The sequence below is a fragment of the Taudactylus pleione genome, unplaced genomic scaffold (genome assembly GCF_031769625.1).
Source record: "Taudactylus pleione unplaced genomic scaffold, aTauple2 ptg000395l, whole genome shotgun sequence".
NCBI classification, from domain to species: Eukaryota; Metazoa; Chordata; class Amphibia; order Anura; family Myobatrachidae; genus Taudactylus; species Taudactylus pleione.
In genome coordinates, this window is record NW_028284796.1 from 3,065,046 (window position 1) to 3,082,208 (window position 17,163).

Sequence of the window (17,163 nt, forward strand, 5' to 3'; positions counted from 1 at the left end):
GGGGGCAAATATGTATAATCTTGAAAAACAGACATGTATCTTAGAAATTGGTTGTTTAGTTAAAGGTTTTTATTACATTCACCTCACTGATGATTATTATTTGTAGAGAGGCTCTTGTTGCATCTTCAGAAGAGAAAAATAATACAATTTTAATAAAACATAAACCATGAGATTTCAGATTATAAACAGTGTGCTGGATTGTAATTATGAGACCTGTTTTCTCAGATAATGCTTGGTTTAACAAGCCATGAAATTCACTTCTCTCTTCTAAGAGAAGAGGTTCGCTTTGGTGGGAAGAAGAATCAAAAAAGGTAGATACTCATTATTGCCAATGTTTAATTGTTATGTTCTTGATTGTCTTACTGTCTTGATTTGAATCTTACTTTGTGTTATTAAAGGGTTCAATTGTGGGCAATGCCTGTCATGTGCCATTGCAACGCTGTTGAAATGCCCTTAATGGCACACTAAATTGCCCCCAGTTTTACCCAGTTTCAACCCCCTATAGGTATACATACAGCCATTTCAAGGTAAGTGTGGCATATGTATTAGATCGTGGGCATCACTGGCATAGCCTGCAGTTGAATCGACCCCTGAGTATTTGACATTCTTTATAACAAGGCAAGTGAAAACTTTGTGTCTTATCAGTTGATTATTTATATTATGGGACATGAACCGCAAAACTTTTATATGCTTAAATGTACTTAACACATGGACTTTACACTGAAATGGTGAAAGTAATGGGATAGATGCCTAGTATCGTGACCCCCTCTATCCCGGCAAAGTGCAGCAACTCAACATGCCATTGATTCTACAAGTGGACGGTAGACCTCTTGGAGAGATGTTGACCCCATACTGTCTGGATGCCTTCCCACAGCTCCATCAGGGTATTGCATGATGGACAAGTAGGATCTTGGGAACCTCTCCACCACATCCCATAAATGCTCAATTGGGTTCATATTGGGCAAACGTGGTGGCCACACCATTCGTTGGAACTCTCCAGAATGCTTCTTGAACCATTTCTAGACAACTTAAAACAACTGGAAGCGTGACTCTTCGGACCATGTCACATTTTGCAGGTCCTCCAGGGTCCAAATAGTAATCCAACAAGCCCAAGTGAGGGGCTGTGTCTAGTGTCGTAGTGATAACAGGGGCACTTCTGGTGGGTCTTCTGCTTCCATATCCCATGGAAGCTAAAGAACATTGCACTAACCACCTAGATATGCGTCTGGTACCTCCTGCTTTGGATGTGATTTTAGCCAGTGTCACTTGTCTGTCACCACGGACAAACGATCATTAAGCACCGGTGGTCGGCCGCTGCGCTGCCCGCGGTGGTTGGCAATGTCTTCCATGAGGTTTCCCGGAACACACATGACACTCTAGATATAGGAATGTTGAATGTCCGCACAACTGCATAAATGGAATGTCCCATCCATCAGGCACCCACTATCATGCCCTGTTCGAACTCCGATAATTCATGTTGCTTTGCCATGAGCAGCCAAGCGGGTGTTCAGACCGAACCGTGATGTCGGATTACAACTGCTGCAGGTCTGGGTAATTCCGAGACGTCACAGTACGGTGATGCCACCTACCATTACCTTTGCATACTACTATCCCATGACTTTTGGCACTTCAGTGTATACTGTACTCCCTTCAGGAGTGCACACATACACTGGCGTAGCGTCCTCAGGGATAATATACAAGCTGTGCACCCAGGTACTCTATTTGAACATGGGGTGGTCTTTGTACATCAGATAACGATGCTTGCCACATGTACACTGAGCTAAAACCAATGAGTTAAGTTATCCTAAATTTAGAGGGCTTTAGGGAGTGGTCTGCCACTTCCTTTGTCTTCTATGTATTTTCACCTTTACAGACTCAGCCATTTCTCCACACAATGGGCCTCATTTACAAATGAGTTTTATCACCAAAACGAGTGATACATTTTACTGTGTATGATAAATGGTGCTCCAGCCAATCAACTCCCAGCTGTCAACTGTTAGAAAAATGACAGTTGGGAGCTGATTGGCTGGAGCACCATTTATCATACACAGTGAAAATTATCACTCCTTTTGGTGATAAAACTCGTTAGTAAATGGGGGCCATTGTATTGTGAGGATTAATAAACTTAAATTATGTGACCGCATAGTGCTGGAAGGAGGAGATGAAGGGAAAGAAATTGATTAGCTTCGCAAGAAGACTTGCTAGCCCAATTCTTGAAACTGGAGTAGATCCTATAACTACAATATTTTTATGCATCCATTGCTTAGGGTGCATACACACACAACGATTTTGTTACCAACGGTTTTATGAACGATTTTCTCTGATTATCTGTCAGATTTTTTAAAGTGTAATGAACGATTTTTTGAACTACAAACGATTTTTGTAACTTCCCTTAATGAAAATCGTTAAGTTGGTCAGTCAGAATAAACTGCAAACGGGAACACGTATGAACGATAATGGTTCATCGTTATAACTTAGAAACTGAATGATTTTTTGAACGATAGCGACGTCGTTATAGTTAAATCATTAAAAAAATCGTTACATGTGTATGCACCTGTAATATATATATTAGAAACCATAATTAATAAATATAAGGCTAATGGCCTTTTTTAATTCACAAATGTCACAGCCTAGTGGGAATGCTATTTAATAATTACAAATTCTCTTCTGGTGTTTGCATTAGTGAGCTAAAGGAGTGTTTTATGGAGTAATCTAAAAAAATATTTGGAAGGCATATGTACGGGTGTTTCCCCAAGCCATCATTTCAACAAAATGGTGTTGACAAAATGGGCTAATGCAGAATATACAGTACTATTAAAACTTCTATTTTTGAATCAATTAAAAAAATGCAAAGTGAATGAACAGAAGCAAAATCTAAATCAAATCAATATTTGGTGTGACCACCCTTTGCCCTTTAAATAGCATAAATTCTTCTAGATACACTTGCACACAGTTTTTGAAGGAACTCGGCAGGGAGGTTGTTCCACACATCTTGGAGAACTAACCACAGATCTTATGTGGATGTAGGCTTGCTCAAATTTTTCTGTCTTTTCATGTAATCCCAGACAGACTCGATGATTTCGAGATCAGGGCTCTGTTTGGGCCATATCATCACTTCCAGGACTCCTTGTTTTTCTTTACGCTGAAGATGGTTCTTAATGACATTGGCTGTATGTTTGGGTTTGTTGTCCTGCTGCAAAATAAATTTGGAGCCAATCAGATGCCTCCCTGATGGTATTGCATTATGGCTAAGTACCTGCTTGTGTTTGTTGCCTGCAGACGCTCATTATTGTACCGCTCTCCAGCCCTTCAGTGAACAAACTGCCTTCTGTTACAGCCACATATTTCACATTTTGACTCCTCAGTCCAGAGCACCTGCTGCAATTTCTGCACCCCAGTTCCTATGCTTTTTATGCATAGTTTAGTCACTTGGCCTTTTTTCCACGTTGAAGGTATGGCTTTTGGGGGTGTGGTGTAAGAGAGAGACAGTAATTAGATAGACAATGTCTAATTATACACCAGATGTTAGACAGTCAATAGTTAGGGACAAAAGGTCGACAGGGACAAAAGGTCGACCCTCTCCGAAGAAAGAGTTAAAGGGAAGTCTACCATAACTCTTATTTTTCCACACCTACATAAAACTTTTGTACAATGCTGTACATGTTCATGAATTGCAATGTGTTGGCTCCCTTTACCCCTTTCTCCAGGATGACCTGATGCTATGGGAAACTTTGCCAGCAGTGGACACTAATATAGCATCTTTAAGGACCTTACAAACAAAAGAATGGAGAGTTCTGCACATAGGCCAGACATTGCCACTACTAGGGTGGTGGAGCTCATATAGACATAGACCTCTGGCTAAAGTTCTGATTAGCAGACAACACCTCAGAAAAGGTCCCTAGTCTAGGTCAGAATTGGAAAGGATCATCAATGATACCATATAAATTTGGACAATGGGGCAGTGAATATTAGACTTGGAGCTCCCTCTGAACAGGTACTTCCTTTTACATTTTCTCATGGAACCAGGGAAGGAAGAGATTTTGGATCTAGCTGTTGTCTGCCCAGTTCAGGAACTCTAAATGGCAAGGGGATTTTACTGCGGATTATTTTTGGTGATGAAAAGTGTCATTTCGTTCCCCATTGTGCAGGACTTAAAAGCCATTAAAAAGTTTCTTCTTGAGGGGCAAGTTAAGATTTTCATTCAAGCCACTTGAGAAGAATAGTATCTGGCATCCCTGGATATCATGGGCCCTGGATATAATGGGTTCATATTAACGTATATTCAACTGGAAGAATCATCAGCTCTTGCTTTGGTTAGTTTTTCAGGGTGTGCACTCTGTGAGTCCTTAGACTTATCTGTATAATATCCTTGTGGCCTAGTCCGAGAAACTGGCTTATGAATATAGTGAACTATTCAATCATTGGAAATTGTTAGCTGGATTATCTACACAACGAAGTTATCCTTAGTACTTACTGATCATTGTTTTCTGACCAGAGTGCTTCAGCTGGTGTTACTTCATCTGGACTGGATACGCTCCCTCTGAAGTTTAATTTATCCCCTTCTCACCAACATATGTACAACCACTCAGAACTGCATGTAAGTGGTGGGTCCCATTTGAATCACAATTGTTCATTAAAGGTTTACAGAGTTGGTGTTAATCACAAGGTCTGGAGTTTTTTCTTTGTTTGTTGTGAAGAACATGATTTTCCTTTTTTTATTTATTTTTTTCCTTTGTAACTCCCACTCCCTCCTATTGCGTTTTCCTCCAGAGAGGGAATCTGAGAGCAGGCCTAGATATGAGTTTTCTCAAGGCTTCGGTTTACTGCACTTTTTACTTCCAGTGCTGCTTTCTGCTAGAGTGGGACATAGTCTCCCCCCCCCCCCCTCTTGTTGTGCACTCTATTTAAGCCCCCTTAATTTGAGCTTTCTCACACATCTCTACTTGAATGGACATCTTTAATAACTGGTAGCCTTCAGTTTTACAGAAACACAAGTTATTCTGCATGACGTGGGACAGGTTCAGTTAACCTTTTTGATATTTTGTTTCCCTTTGGTCCTTTTTAACCTCATTCAATAGGCCCTATAATGTACTCCCCTTTAGCTCATGTAAAGAGCAGTGCTTTCTCACTTGCAAAGTAGTCTTCTTGCGCAGTCCGGTACTTTGCATGGTATTGTCTTTTTCAGCCTAAAGCTGGGTACACACCTAAAAGATACATCTGCAGATCGTCTGATCTGCAGATGATGGTGGTTCATACACACTGAACAACCATCATCTGGCCGAGGGTCGCACCGCTGCAAGTGTACGAGTGGTCAGCTGATCGCCCATACACACAGCACAATGGACAGATCTGTCTGGAAATATCGGTCATGGGCTGTGCAGCACAGCCGATGCGATGTGTCTGTGAACGACGTCGTTCAGACATATGGCTGGTACTCACTGGCCAACGGGCACACGATATATATTTGCCGATCAATATGATCGGCCAATATATCTGCCAGTGTGTACCCTGCATTAGGCAATCTCTAGTTTTAACATCAACTAAAAGTTGGTGGTGCGGATGGAGCGGATTTTGAAACATCTCCTCAAAACCTTTAGAAGGTGGCACTTTACTCACTGGTTGTGAGGATTTACTTGTCCACGAATGCTCAGTTTGCTTGCGGTGCATAAGAAAGGACATGACCACTCCTCTGAGTTGATCTACCACTGGATTCAGAGGAAATCTTGGCAGGCCTTTTTGCAACAAAGGTATTGGTTTCTTCTGGGCCAATGGCGCACTCAACCTGATTGGTTAGCCATTCCAGGGCTGTCCTACGGGCACTAGTTTTGGAAGGAAGGTCCCACAGATGGCTATTCTTTTATACATTTCTCTCATCCGGTTCTGGTTATCCTGCACCAGAAAATTGTATATTAAGGGTCAATGCAATCAATTTTATGACCATACTCCTATCAAACTACAAACATTATGATCTTCGTTCATATCTGCTTTTAACACTTATGACTGAAGAAGATATGGTGCTAGTAAAGTATTGTAACTTGTTTAACAAACTAAATGACTAGAACTAGGCAAAGACGGGTTACCTATTACAGTGTGCTCTGGTTCTACCTTTAAAAAATATAAATTTTGACTTCCGGTGGGCGGACCAAACGACCTGGCCGCACTTTTAATGGGCTCCCAAGCCGGCTCCATATAGCCGAGACATAGCGCCGCCGGAGAGACTCACTGCCTCACCTAAAGCCACCCTGAGGTCTCTGGGATAACGCGGGTAAGAGCGGCGCATGCCCCGGCCCCCCGCACTGCCCCACAACACCGGAGTACAGCCGCATTGGAAAAGCGGCACTGCCCGCGGCCGCCATCTTGGATCGCGGCCGGGCATAATTTCTCCCCTCCACACTTTCAGCAACAGCCACCGGAGCTGTCATTGGACCCATAGGAACAAGCGGGACGCCTGGACACCGTTTCAGGGACGCCCCTCAGTTACAAGATCCCCGCTGGCCACACATCACCCGCGGCCGCCATTTCTTGAGACCTGACTAAGCTACTGCAGCAAGCGCTTACCTCCTTTCACAATCCTCTCTGTTTGCTGCTCACACCAGGGAGCAGGGTGGTGTAGCTGGGTCCTCATACTGTGATCTTGTCCTGTCTGGTCCAAGGATAGTGCTCACAAGCCATACTATAAGTTTTAATTTACAGACCCAGTGTCATACATATCCTGAACACCTGGGGCTCCCCCTAGTGGCTCCTGATTAAATCGCACATCACATCCCTATACCATGGAGAAGTTTGTGGCCAGACCACAGCGTGCACCTAAAGGTCAAACTACTAAAGGGAAAGACAAAAATGTAGCTCCATCATCATCTCCTGACTCTCCTACTTCACCTCCAGCTGACAATATTCTGGACGGAACCTCTAAATTGACTCAATTTAGTACCGCCTCAATAGCTAAAGCCCAAGAAATATCTGAGCTTCTTTCTCCCTTGCTTGACAAAAAACTGTCCGGCCTCAAAGAAGCTATAGAATCAGCAGTTTCGCAACTTAAGGAACATGGTCGACGCTTTACGGAAGCAGAACAACGTATCTCCAATGTTGAAGATGAGCTAACAGAGGCACAAAGCGTAATACGTACACAGGAATCAGCGATCTCTGCTATGCAGGAAAAATTGGAAGACTTAGAGAATAGGAATCGCCGCAACAATTTAAGGTTAATAGGCCTACCGGAATCTGTTAAGCAAAGAGATCTCATGGATTTCGTCTCTAAATGGTTACCCTCTGAGCTCAATTGCTCGGCTTCTTCCAATACCCTCATCATAGAACGAGTTCACCGCATAGGCCCTGACCGTGCTTCTGACCAGAGAAGACCTAGGCCTGTCATAATGAAAATGTTGAACTACCTAGACAAAACTCGCATACTGGACGCCTACCGCAAATCAGAAGGCCTCACCTATCAGGGACACAAATTGTTGTTGTTTCAGGACTTCTCGTATCAAGTAGCAATGAAAAGAAGGGAATACTCCACTATTTGTAAAGCATTATTTGATCTGGGACTGAGATTTGCATTAATGTACCCTGCGAAGCTGAAAGTCCTACATAACGGCAAACAACACTTTTTCGATTCTCCATCATCTGCAAAGACTTTCCTGGACTCTCTAACTGACCAAATCACTCCTCAAAATGATATCGTGACTTAAGAAGATACATTTAATTGTACAAATCCGTCTCCTATCGCAAACATGGAGAGTTTGTTATTGGAAATATATATCTTATGCTTGTTTTCAAGATTTCTGGTTATTTTAACAACTGCTAAACGTCAACGGCAGAATTGTCAAGATAATCTCTGGTTTGTTGTTTTCTCCCCTTCCTTTTACACATTTACCATTCCTCCTCTTTTATATCCCCTTTTTTATTTTCTTTTATTTCTTTTTTTCAATTATCGATACTTTTATACCTCACTGGGTTTAAATAGGCCCGTAGAGCCTTATTTTTTGGTTCTTAAAATTTTCAAAAATTGTAAGACTGCATTATGTTTGTTATATTCCATACATTATGGCAGGTCATGTTTTTGTTTTTGTTTTTGTGTTATGTGTATTTTTGTAATGGCACTTTCAAGGTTTTACTGCAGGCGCTCTCTGCATGCTGGGACTGAGAGCGTGATGGTCTATTTACGATGGTTCATTTTTTTGATCTACAGAACAGGTATAGGATAATACAATGTCTCACTCTATTGCTGATCTCACTAAAACACAAAAAAACATAAGATTTTTAACTTGGAACGTAGAGGGTTTAAACACCCCGATTAAACGGCGTAAAATACTACAACAACTTAAAAAATTTAAACCTGACATAGCAGTGCTACAGGAGACCCATTGGAGACAGGGTGACCCTAATACTCTTAGAGACTCATGGATAAAAGATTATACAGCTGCATCTTTCACATCTAAAAAAAGAGGGGTGCTGGTGATTTTCCATAAATCTTTAAAATACACAGTTGTAGACTCGATCCTGGACACCGAGGGCAGATTTCTTTTTCTTAAACTGAATTTAGAAGGTGAATTAATCACGCTTGTCACTTTGTACGCTCCCACAGGTCACAACAATGCATTCTTCTCCGATCTCTACGCCCGACTCCAGAATTGGGCAGAAGGCGCCCTCGTCATAGGAGGAGACTTCAACACTACTCTTTCTCCTAGTCTGGACAGAACGGGAGCATCCGGTGAGTGGCGGGGCAGCACATCTCCAACGCTACAACTACTAATTGAATCCCTCGCCCTAGTAGACCCATGGAGACACCTCCACCCCTTAGCACGTGATTACACGTTTTACTCCCACCCCCACCACTCCTCAGCTAGATTGGACTTCTGGCTGGTCTCAAGCTCATTAATTAATAGGATTCAAACATCTCATATAGAAAACATAGTCATCTCCGATCATGCGCCTACATGGTTCACGTTACAACTATCTACCCCCAAAACATCTTCCTTCAATTGGAGATTCCCCTCATACTTATTCACTTCTCCAGACTTCAAAAAATACTTAGAACAACAATTTCTTAATTATAATAATGATAATGCTTCTCATATTGGCGACATATCATTGTTCTGGGCCGCATCTAAACCAGTAGTGAGAGGGCATATTATGGGATATGTTTCCCATAAACGCCGTAAACTTAACACACGTTTCACGGAATTGAGTAACGCCCTATCACAATCGTATGCCATTATGCTGCAAAATAACAACACAGAGACACGGCGGAATTATTTGAATAACAAAAATTTATATGACACATTGTGCACTGAAAGAGCCCAATATTATCTAGATTTCCAGAAACATCGCTATTTCCGTTGGGGAAATAAAGCGGGCAAACTGCTAGCTAATATAGTGAGAAGTCAGAAAACATCCTCTCCCATTCTTTCTCTTAAAGGTCCCCTAGGATCATTACATACCAACGAGGACATTGCGGCCTCTTTCTTACAATATTACACAGACTTATACTCCGCACAGGATGATAACCCTGTTCTGGGGATGAACTTTTTGAAAGAGGCTAATCTACCTTCCCTCTCTGAAGAGGCCCGCGACTCCCTAACAACTCCTGTTTCGGAGTTGGAGGTTGCTCTAACTATCAAGTCCCTGGCCAACGGAAAGACACCCGGCCCAGATGGCCTTAGTGCCGAGTACTACAAAATATTAAATCCACTTGTAACCCCTCATTTAGTTTCCTTATTTAATTCAATATTGAAGGGAACCTCAACACCACCAGACTTTAACCAGGCCCGAATTATCCTTCTCTTGAAACCTGAGAAAGACCCTACGCTGACCCAATCATATAGGCCAATATCTCTGCTCAACCAGGACTTCAAAATCCTCACTGGTATTATCGCTCAACGTTTACAATTAGTATTGCCACATCTCATACACACCGCACAAACTGGGTTTATGAAAGGACGACACTCAGTGATCAACGTCCGACATTTGATTGCAGGATTAACTAAATCTCACCAAATGAGAAATAACCAAACGCTCCTTGTCAGCTGCGACGCTGACAAGGCCTTTGATAGGGTGTCGTGGAACCACCTACTGCGCATCTTCCAGCTACAAAATTTTGGTCCCGAATTTATTACATTATTCAAAACAATATACCACACCCCTATAGCATTCCTAACAGTTAACGGCCTGAATACTCCATCCCTTAGACTACATAGGGGAACCCGACAGGGTTGTCCCCTATCTCCTTTATTATTTAACCTGGCTATAGATCCTCTTATCCGCACCTTTTTGCTATGTCAACAATGGCAGGGAATAAATATCGGAAATAATACTTTGAAAGTCTCCGCGTATGCGGATGACTTATTACTGTATTTTGAGAACCCACATTCTGCCATACCTAAACTCCTTCATATCCTGAAAAACTTCCATATTATCTCTGGTTTTTTGATAAATTATAACAAAACAGAGGCCTTGGCCCTACACTCGGACGTCACAAAAAACTGGAAAAATTCTTTCCCATTTAAATGGGCCAAAACAACTCTAAAATACCTAGGCCTTAATATCCCGGCACATCCCTCCGCCCTATACTCAGTCAATTTCCCTGCTTTAATACAACGTACACTTTTAGATTTTAAAAAATGGAAACATCTCCCACTCTCATATCTCGGTAGATGTCAATTAATTAAAATGATATCTTTTCCTAGGATTTTATATCTTTTTCAGATGCTCCCCTTGCTTCCTTTAGAATCTGATTTAAAATTGATTAACAAAGCGATCAGCAAGTTCATTTGGGCGAACAAAAAACCCAGGATTTCATTATTCAAACTCAGACAACCACCTGCTTTAGGCGGAATTAATCTCCCTTGCTTAAAATCTTATGCTATTGCGTCAAATTACCGATACGCAATTGACTGGATTAGAGGAACAAATGGATTTGCTGACACGCTAATAGAGCAATCTTTTAGTGTTGAAATGCCATTAGCTAGTTTGCTACACACACGACCCTTGTCCTTTCCACCTCACGTAGTACAAAATCTACTACTACATACTACATGCTTGGCTTGGCGCCGAGCCAGAACTCAAATGAGAGTCCCTCCCAATGTCTCCTTGTTCCTTCCTATCGGCCATAACCCAGGGTTTGATGCTGGTTTTCTAACACAAACTTTCAAAACCTGGAACACACAGGGATTGCGTTACATATATCAATTATTGGATCTCTCCACAATGACTATTTACTCTCATAACCAAATACAGGAAAAATTTCCCTGTATCCAAATCCCTTTATTTATATATTTCCAAATACGTAGTTATGTCAATACTTTACTCCCTAAAATTCCCACTATACCTGGGAAAAATGGTTTGGATGATGTGCTGTCTCGCTGCCTCTCTATGTCATTTTCCACTTCTATGCTATACACCTATATACGCCGGGAAATAAATTTGGAAGTGGAGACGGTGGGATTTGCCAAGTGGCATTCCACATTCCCTAACATACCCCTATCCACCATTTTGAAATCTTTTGTTAGACTCAATAAGCAATTAATTTCGGCTTCATACGCGGAAATGCAATATAAATTATTGCATCGTGCCTATTTCACCCCCAAATTAAGACTCATCACAGGTACTTCCACAGACTCAAATTGTTTTAAATGTGGTCAACCTGATGCAGATCTAATGCATTGTATGTGGCACTGTGCGGAGGTACAGAGGTTCTGGTCCTTGGTACACACCTATATTTCCACCAAGTTGGGAATTGCCTTTGAACTAACACCCGAGTGGGCTATGTGGGATATTGTACCATCATCTGGATCATCCTGTGCCCCTGGAGGTGCCCGTCTATTACTAGCAAAGATTGCAGCAGCTGCAAAAAAAACAATATTATCTCAATGGATATCCACTGACACTTTAACACTCAGTCTTTTACAACCTAGAATTACGCACCTATTTAATATGGATTGGTTAGAACTATCCCTTAATAAAGACAAGGAAGCAGAGAAGTTCTTTAATATTTGGCTCCCATATGTTCACACATTAACACCTCAGGTTAAAGACACGCTTCGAGCTGCAGTTCAACTTACAGCCTGGTATAATGAAGAAACCTTGTCTTCAGGTGAACCACCATTTTAATTCCTGTATTGTTACGTTCCTCATGGATACATTGTATTGCACATCACTGTTGTGGTCTTGTTGATGTCTTGCCATTTTCTGATCAATATGTTATATTGTTTATTGCGGTTTTACAATAAAAATATGTTTTAAAAAAAAATATATAAATTTTAATGATTCTATTAAATAGAAATTGCTCGTTTTTTTTTTAAAATCTGTATTCATTTTCCTTATCCACCAATATGGTTTTTATACAATATTTTTATAGTTTGAGTGTCATAATCCTGAAATGTATTAATTTGTTTTTCATATTTATTAACTCCTGTGTATACAAAAATAGTGAGGTAAAAATAGGCTGGATTTGTTCCCTTTGTAATTCAAAATATGCCCCTTTGACCTTGATATCAACAGCTTGTAAATTGCATTAGTCTTGTAAATTTTAGTGAAAGATTTGCATATGGTTGCTGATATACCAAATACTATTTGTGTATATAATTATGACGGGATGTAGTCGGGATGCCGGCTGCCGATCCCGACGCCGGCATCCCGAAAAGGATGAAGATACTGGCGTCTGCATCCCGATGGTAATTATCCATCTTTTAGTGTTAGCCCGGGGATGGGGTGGTTAGTTTTAGGGACCCCCGAGGGGAGATTAGGGTTAGGCACCACCCTCGGAGGTTTAGGGTGTAGGAAGGGGGGGGGGGTTAGGGTTAGGCACCACTCAGGGAGGGTTAAGGCACTTACCAGCCGTAGTTGTGTTTTCAACAATTGGGCTTCCGGCGTCTGTATTTGAACCGGGGACTATTAAGCCGCTGGGATATCATACCCAACCCAATTATGATACAGGGGAACGTGGGGTTAGGGTCAGGCACCACCGGGGGAAGGTTAGGGTTAGGCACCCACACCTGGGAGATTAGGTTTAGGGTGTGGGGAGGGGGGGTTAGGTTTAGGCACCCCTGGTGGGAGGTTAGGGTTAGGCACCCCTAAGGGAGGGTTAGGGTAGTTACTCACCTCAGTTGGGATCTTCATCTGTTGGCCTTCTGGCATCGGGAATTCATCCGCCAGGCTGAAGTCCAGCAGTCATACATACCGATTCCATCGTTACTTGGATACTTGTGTAAGTGTTGATTGCTATCCTTCTATGGGCTCACAGACGCGTTATTCTGAGTGGGGTTAATAAGAATAATTAATTCCTTGGATCCTCCTTTTTACTGAATCTATGTTAGCCTGTTATAGTGCTTATGATAATTACTAGCGTTCCCGCTAGGCTGTTTTAGAGGGGCGCGGCGCCCTGCCCTTCTTCTGGAGGGCAAAAAGCACCCTGCTCTCCAGGAGGAGGGCAAAAAGCGCCCTGCCCTCACAGCCTGCGGGTGCCGTTCTCACCCGCGGGACGCAGTGTCCCGCGGGTGGAGAAACATGCGGTGTTCCGGTCACCGCCGGAGAATAGACGCCGGGCGCATGCGCCCAGCATCTATTCTCCCTTTCTGCAGCGCTTGGGGGCTGCCCGGCATGTCCGTAAGCGCCGGGCATGCCCCCCAAGTATGACGAAAAGGGGACGCGTCTTATAGACGCGTCCCCTTTTCATGACCACGCCCCCTTTTCGGGTGCGCACGCGCGCCTTTGGTGCGGGCATAAGGTTGCCCTCTCTAGCTCCGGCGCCCTGCCTGCCGCCGGAGCTAGAGTGAACACTAAATTACTATATAGCTACTTCGTATGTTGTTAATCATTACATTTAATACTTTCCCAGGAGCTACTTTAGTATTCTCTTTATCCAACTTAATATGCAAATAATTTATACAATTCCTTCAAGCACCCTTTATTCTGCAACTTTTGGCTATTTTTGTAACCGAGTATAATATCATTAGGGTAGTAGGATGTTAGTTCAATAAATGTTTATTTTATTACTCTGCTATTCCCTTCCCTGTCCCCGCGCGGGTGTTGGTAGATGGAATTTTTTTTTTCAAACCATAATATACTAGGGTAAGGATACTGTGTGGAATCTTACAAACCCATTTCTCTACTCACTACAGATGTAAAAATCCTTGCAAAAATATTAGCCTCCAGGATTAACCGGGTTATAACCCAACTGATTCACCCTGATCAGACCGGCTTTATGCCCGGTAAGTCCACGGCAATAAATTTACAGCTGTTATTTACACACTTACAGATAAAACATGGGGACCCACAAACCTCTACAATCGTGTCGCTGGATGCCGCCAAGGCGTTTGATTCGATTGAATGGGTATTTCTCTGGGAGACTATGGAATGTTTTGGTATTGGACCGGGTTTTATTAAGTGGATAAAACTTTTATATATGGACCCTGTGACGAGGGTGTCGGTGAACGGATTTATTTCCACATCCTTTTCTCTGTATACGGGAACAAGGCAGGGATGTCCCCTGTCACCCATCTTGTTCGCTATGGCCATTGAGCCCCTGGCCAGCGTGATTAGAAATCACGCTGACATACATAGGTTTCAGCTAGGATCAAGGGAAGATAAAATTGCGCTGTATGCTGATGACATACTACTTTTTGTCATGCATTTTGATACCTCTATGCCTAAGGCGTTAGAGGTTATTGACTTATTTGGAAAATATTTGGCTTATTAATTGGGATAAATCATGTATCCTTCCCTTCAGGGGGACCTGCCCTGACGTTCCTGTTGTAAATCTCCCTTTTAAAATGGGTGAATTCTTTTAAATATTTAGGAATATGGATCTCTAATACCCCTCAACAATATTTGTCACTGAATTTACTGCCGCAAATTGCCTATCTTAAGTCTCGTGTCCCAATTTGGAGTAAACTGCCACTAACTTTAACGGGAAGAGTGAACCTTGTTAAAATTGTTCTCCAACCTAAAATCCTGTACATTCTTTGTCATTCTCCGGTGTATATTCCTCAGAAATTTTTGAAACAGATTGATGGCCTTTTATCCTCTCTACTGTGGGCCAACAAAAGAGTCAGGATCAAATTAGATACTTTAACTAGGCCTTGTGATTCTGGTGGCTTGGCATTACCCTTTTTTAAATTTTATTATTTTGATGCACAATTGACACATGTATGGGAATGGATTAATAACAAAACTGATAATTCCTTGCCTTCCCTTGTCCTGGCTCACTATAAGACAGCCTATCTCCATTGCGACTATTGCTGAGTGATAATATACATATATGGTTAATATCCCCTTAATTAGGAAGGCCATCACTATCTGGAGACTGGTTTCACGCCTATTACAAGCGGAGGGCATAGATCCAGATACTCCTCTTGCTCATGCTAATTATCTCAGTGAGCTCTCTGCTATTCAGGTCGGTGAGGCCTGGGGCCAGTGGGGTATAGTGTCTATTGGGCAGATATTTCAGGCAGAAACGTTAGTCATTTCACGAGTTGCGTCTAGAGTTTGACGTCCCCAACCATTTCTTCTTTAGATACCTCCAGCTTAGACATGCCATCAATGCCCAGTTCTCTGAACATCTTCTATCTCTACAGGAGTCTCCCATTAAAACTTTATTGCAATCTGCTGGTTCTGGCAGCTTAATATCTGGGATTTACTCTAAATTGTTGAACAAGCATCATAAGTCTGAGTTATTAGCTTTAAAACTGCAATGGGAAAATGATGTTGGAGTAATGGAGGAGGATGATTGGAGAGCAGCTCTTGCTAGCCCTCGTTTTGCTACCACGTCCGGTAGATACCAGCAGATACAATACTTTATAATACGCAGAGTATATATGACACCCGCCCGATTAATGAGAATAGGGGGCAGGATGGACTCAAAATGTCCTAAATGTAACTCATCTGAAGGGAACTTTTGGCATTTAATATGGTCATGTCCTCTGGTGAATTCCTTTTGGCAGGGGGTACTCCGTGTTATTATTTCTACGGGTATACCTCCAAGATATCCTTACCCCTATGACATGCATTTTGGCTGTGATTGATGCACACACAATCGATAAACATGCCATACGATACACTAATAACCTCTGTACGCTTGCCAAAGTATGTATAGCAAGGGAGTGGATGGCGACTTCTGGGCCAAACATGGGAACATGGCTATCCTTTGTTGGGGCGGTTGCTGCACATGAAAAGTATGTTTGTTTATACTTCCAGAAATGCAGTGCAGAAATATTATGCTACCTGGGAAAGATGGCTCGATTCTCCACATAATTGTTCAAGGATGACTGTGTCTAACCTGTTCAATGCTTAATTCCAAGGAGTTACGTTACAATAATACGCGAATATTGTTGTGTGAAAAGGCATTGTCGTATATGTATATGTCAAAGTATATATTTGCTGTCCGTAAGTCATGTGAAGGAAGGAATATATTTCATTTGTAATTAAAATGCTGAGAAGTGAGACCACACACATTTATTTATTATTTTTTTTTTTGTATTTAGTAGTTTTTATTGTACTATTTACAATGTTTTTTACAATGTAAATTTATTATGTTTGGGTTACTCTATATTTTTATATTCGGTCAATTCTCTGGTCCCAATGTGGGCTACTAGGGTTGGCAATTAAAGATGGGATTTGTACGCGATCCCAACGCTCAAAATGCCGGCGGTCAGAATCTCTGCTCCGGAATTTTGAAGGTTGAAAATCCCAACGCATGCAAGTCAGTAATCTAAGTCTTCCCTTAACCCTAACCCACCTTTCCTGCAGCCAAATCCTAATCCTCCCCTCCCGCAGCCTAACCCCAACACTCCCCCATGTGACTAAATCGATTACCATCAGGATCATAGCCGTCAGGATTCCAGCGCCGGCTTTGTGTGCGTCGGGATGCCGACTACATCCCTTTTTAAAAGTTTTGCTTTTTCAATTCATAGTTCATCAGTATTTGGGTGTTTTATAAAAAGGCTGATCTCATTGACTATATATAAATAATTTACTATCCAGTCTTCATGCAGGCTTCTCATGGGGGTTTTCGGTGAACGTTATCTCGACTTGCACAGTTCGCAGTGTTTCAGTATAATATTGAATTTGTTTTGTCAAATTAGCTGTCTGATTAGTAAGATATATCTAATGCTGGAGTCCATTCACAAGCCGTAACTCTAGTCACTTACCGGACTGACCTGCTATTTG

At 42.0% G+C, this 17,163-nt stretch overlaps 1 protein-coding gene across 2 annotated transcripts in view; it reads left to right on the forward strand.

The window, feature by feature from the left end:
* XRN1 (5'-3' exoribonuclease 1) overlaps positions 1-17,163 on the forward strand; it is a 209,917-nt gene that overhangs the window by 39,105 nt on the left and 153,649 nt on the right. For both annotated transcript variants that reach the window (XM_088446275.1, XM_088446277.1), the window contains exon 6: positions 226-311. In XM_088446275.1, the coding sequence (XP_088302401.1) occupies positions 226-311 (86 nt within the window). The remainder of the gene's footprint in view (positions 1-225; positions 312-17,163) is intronic.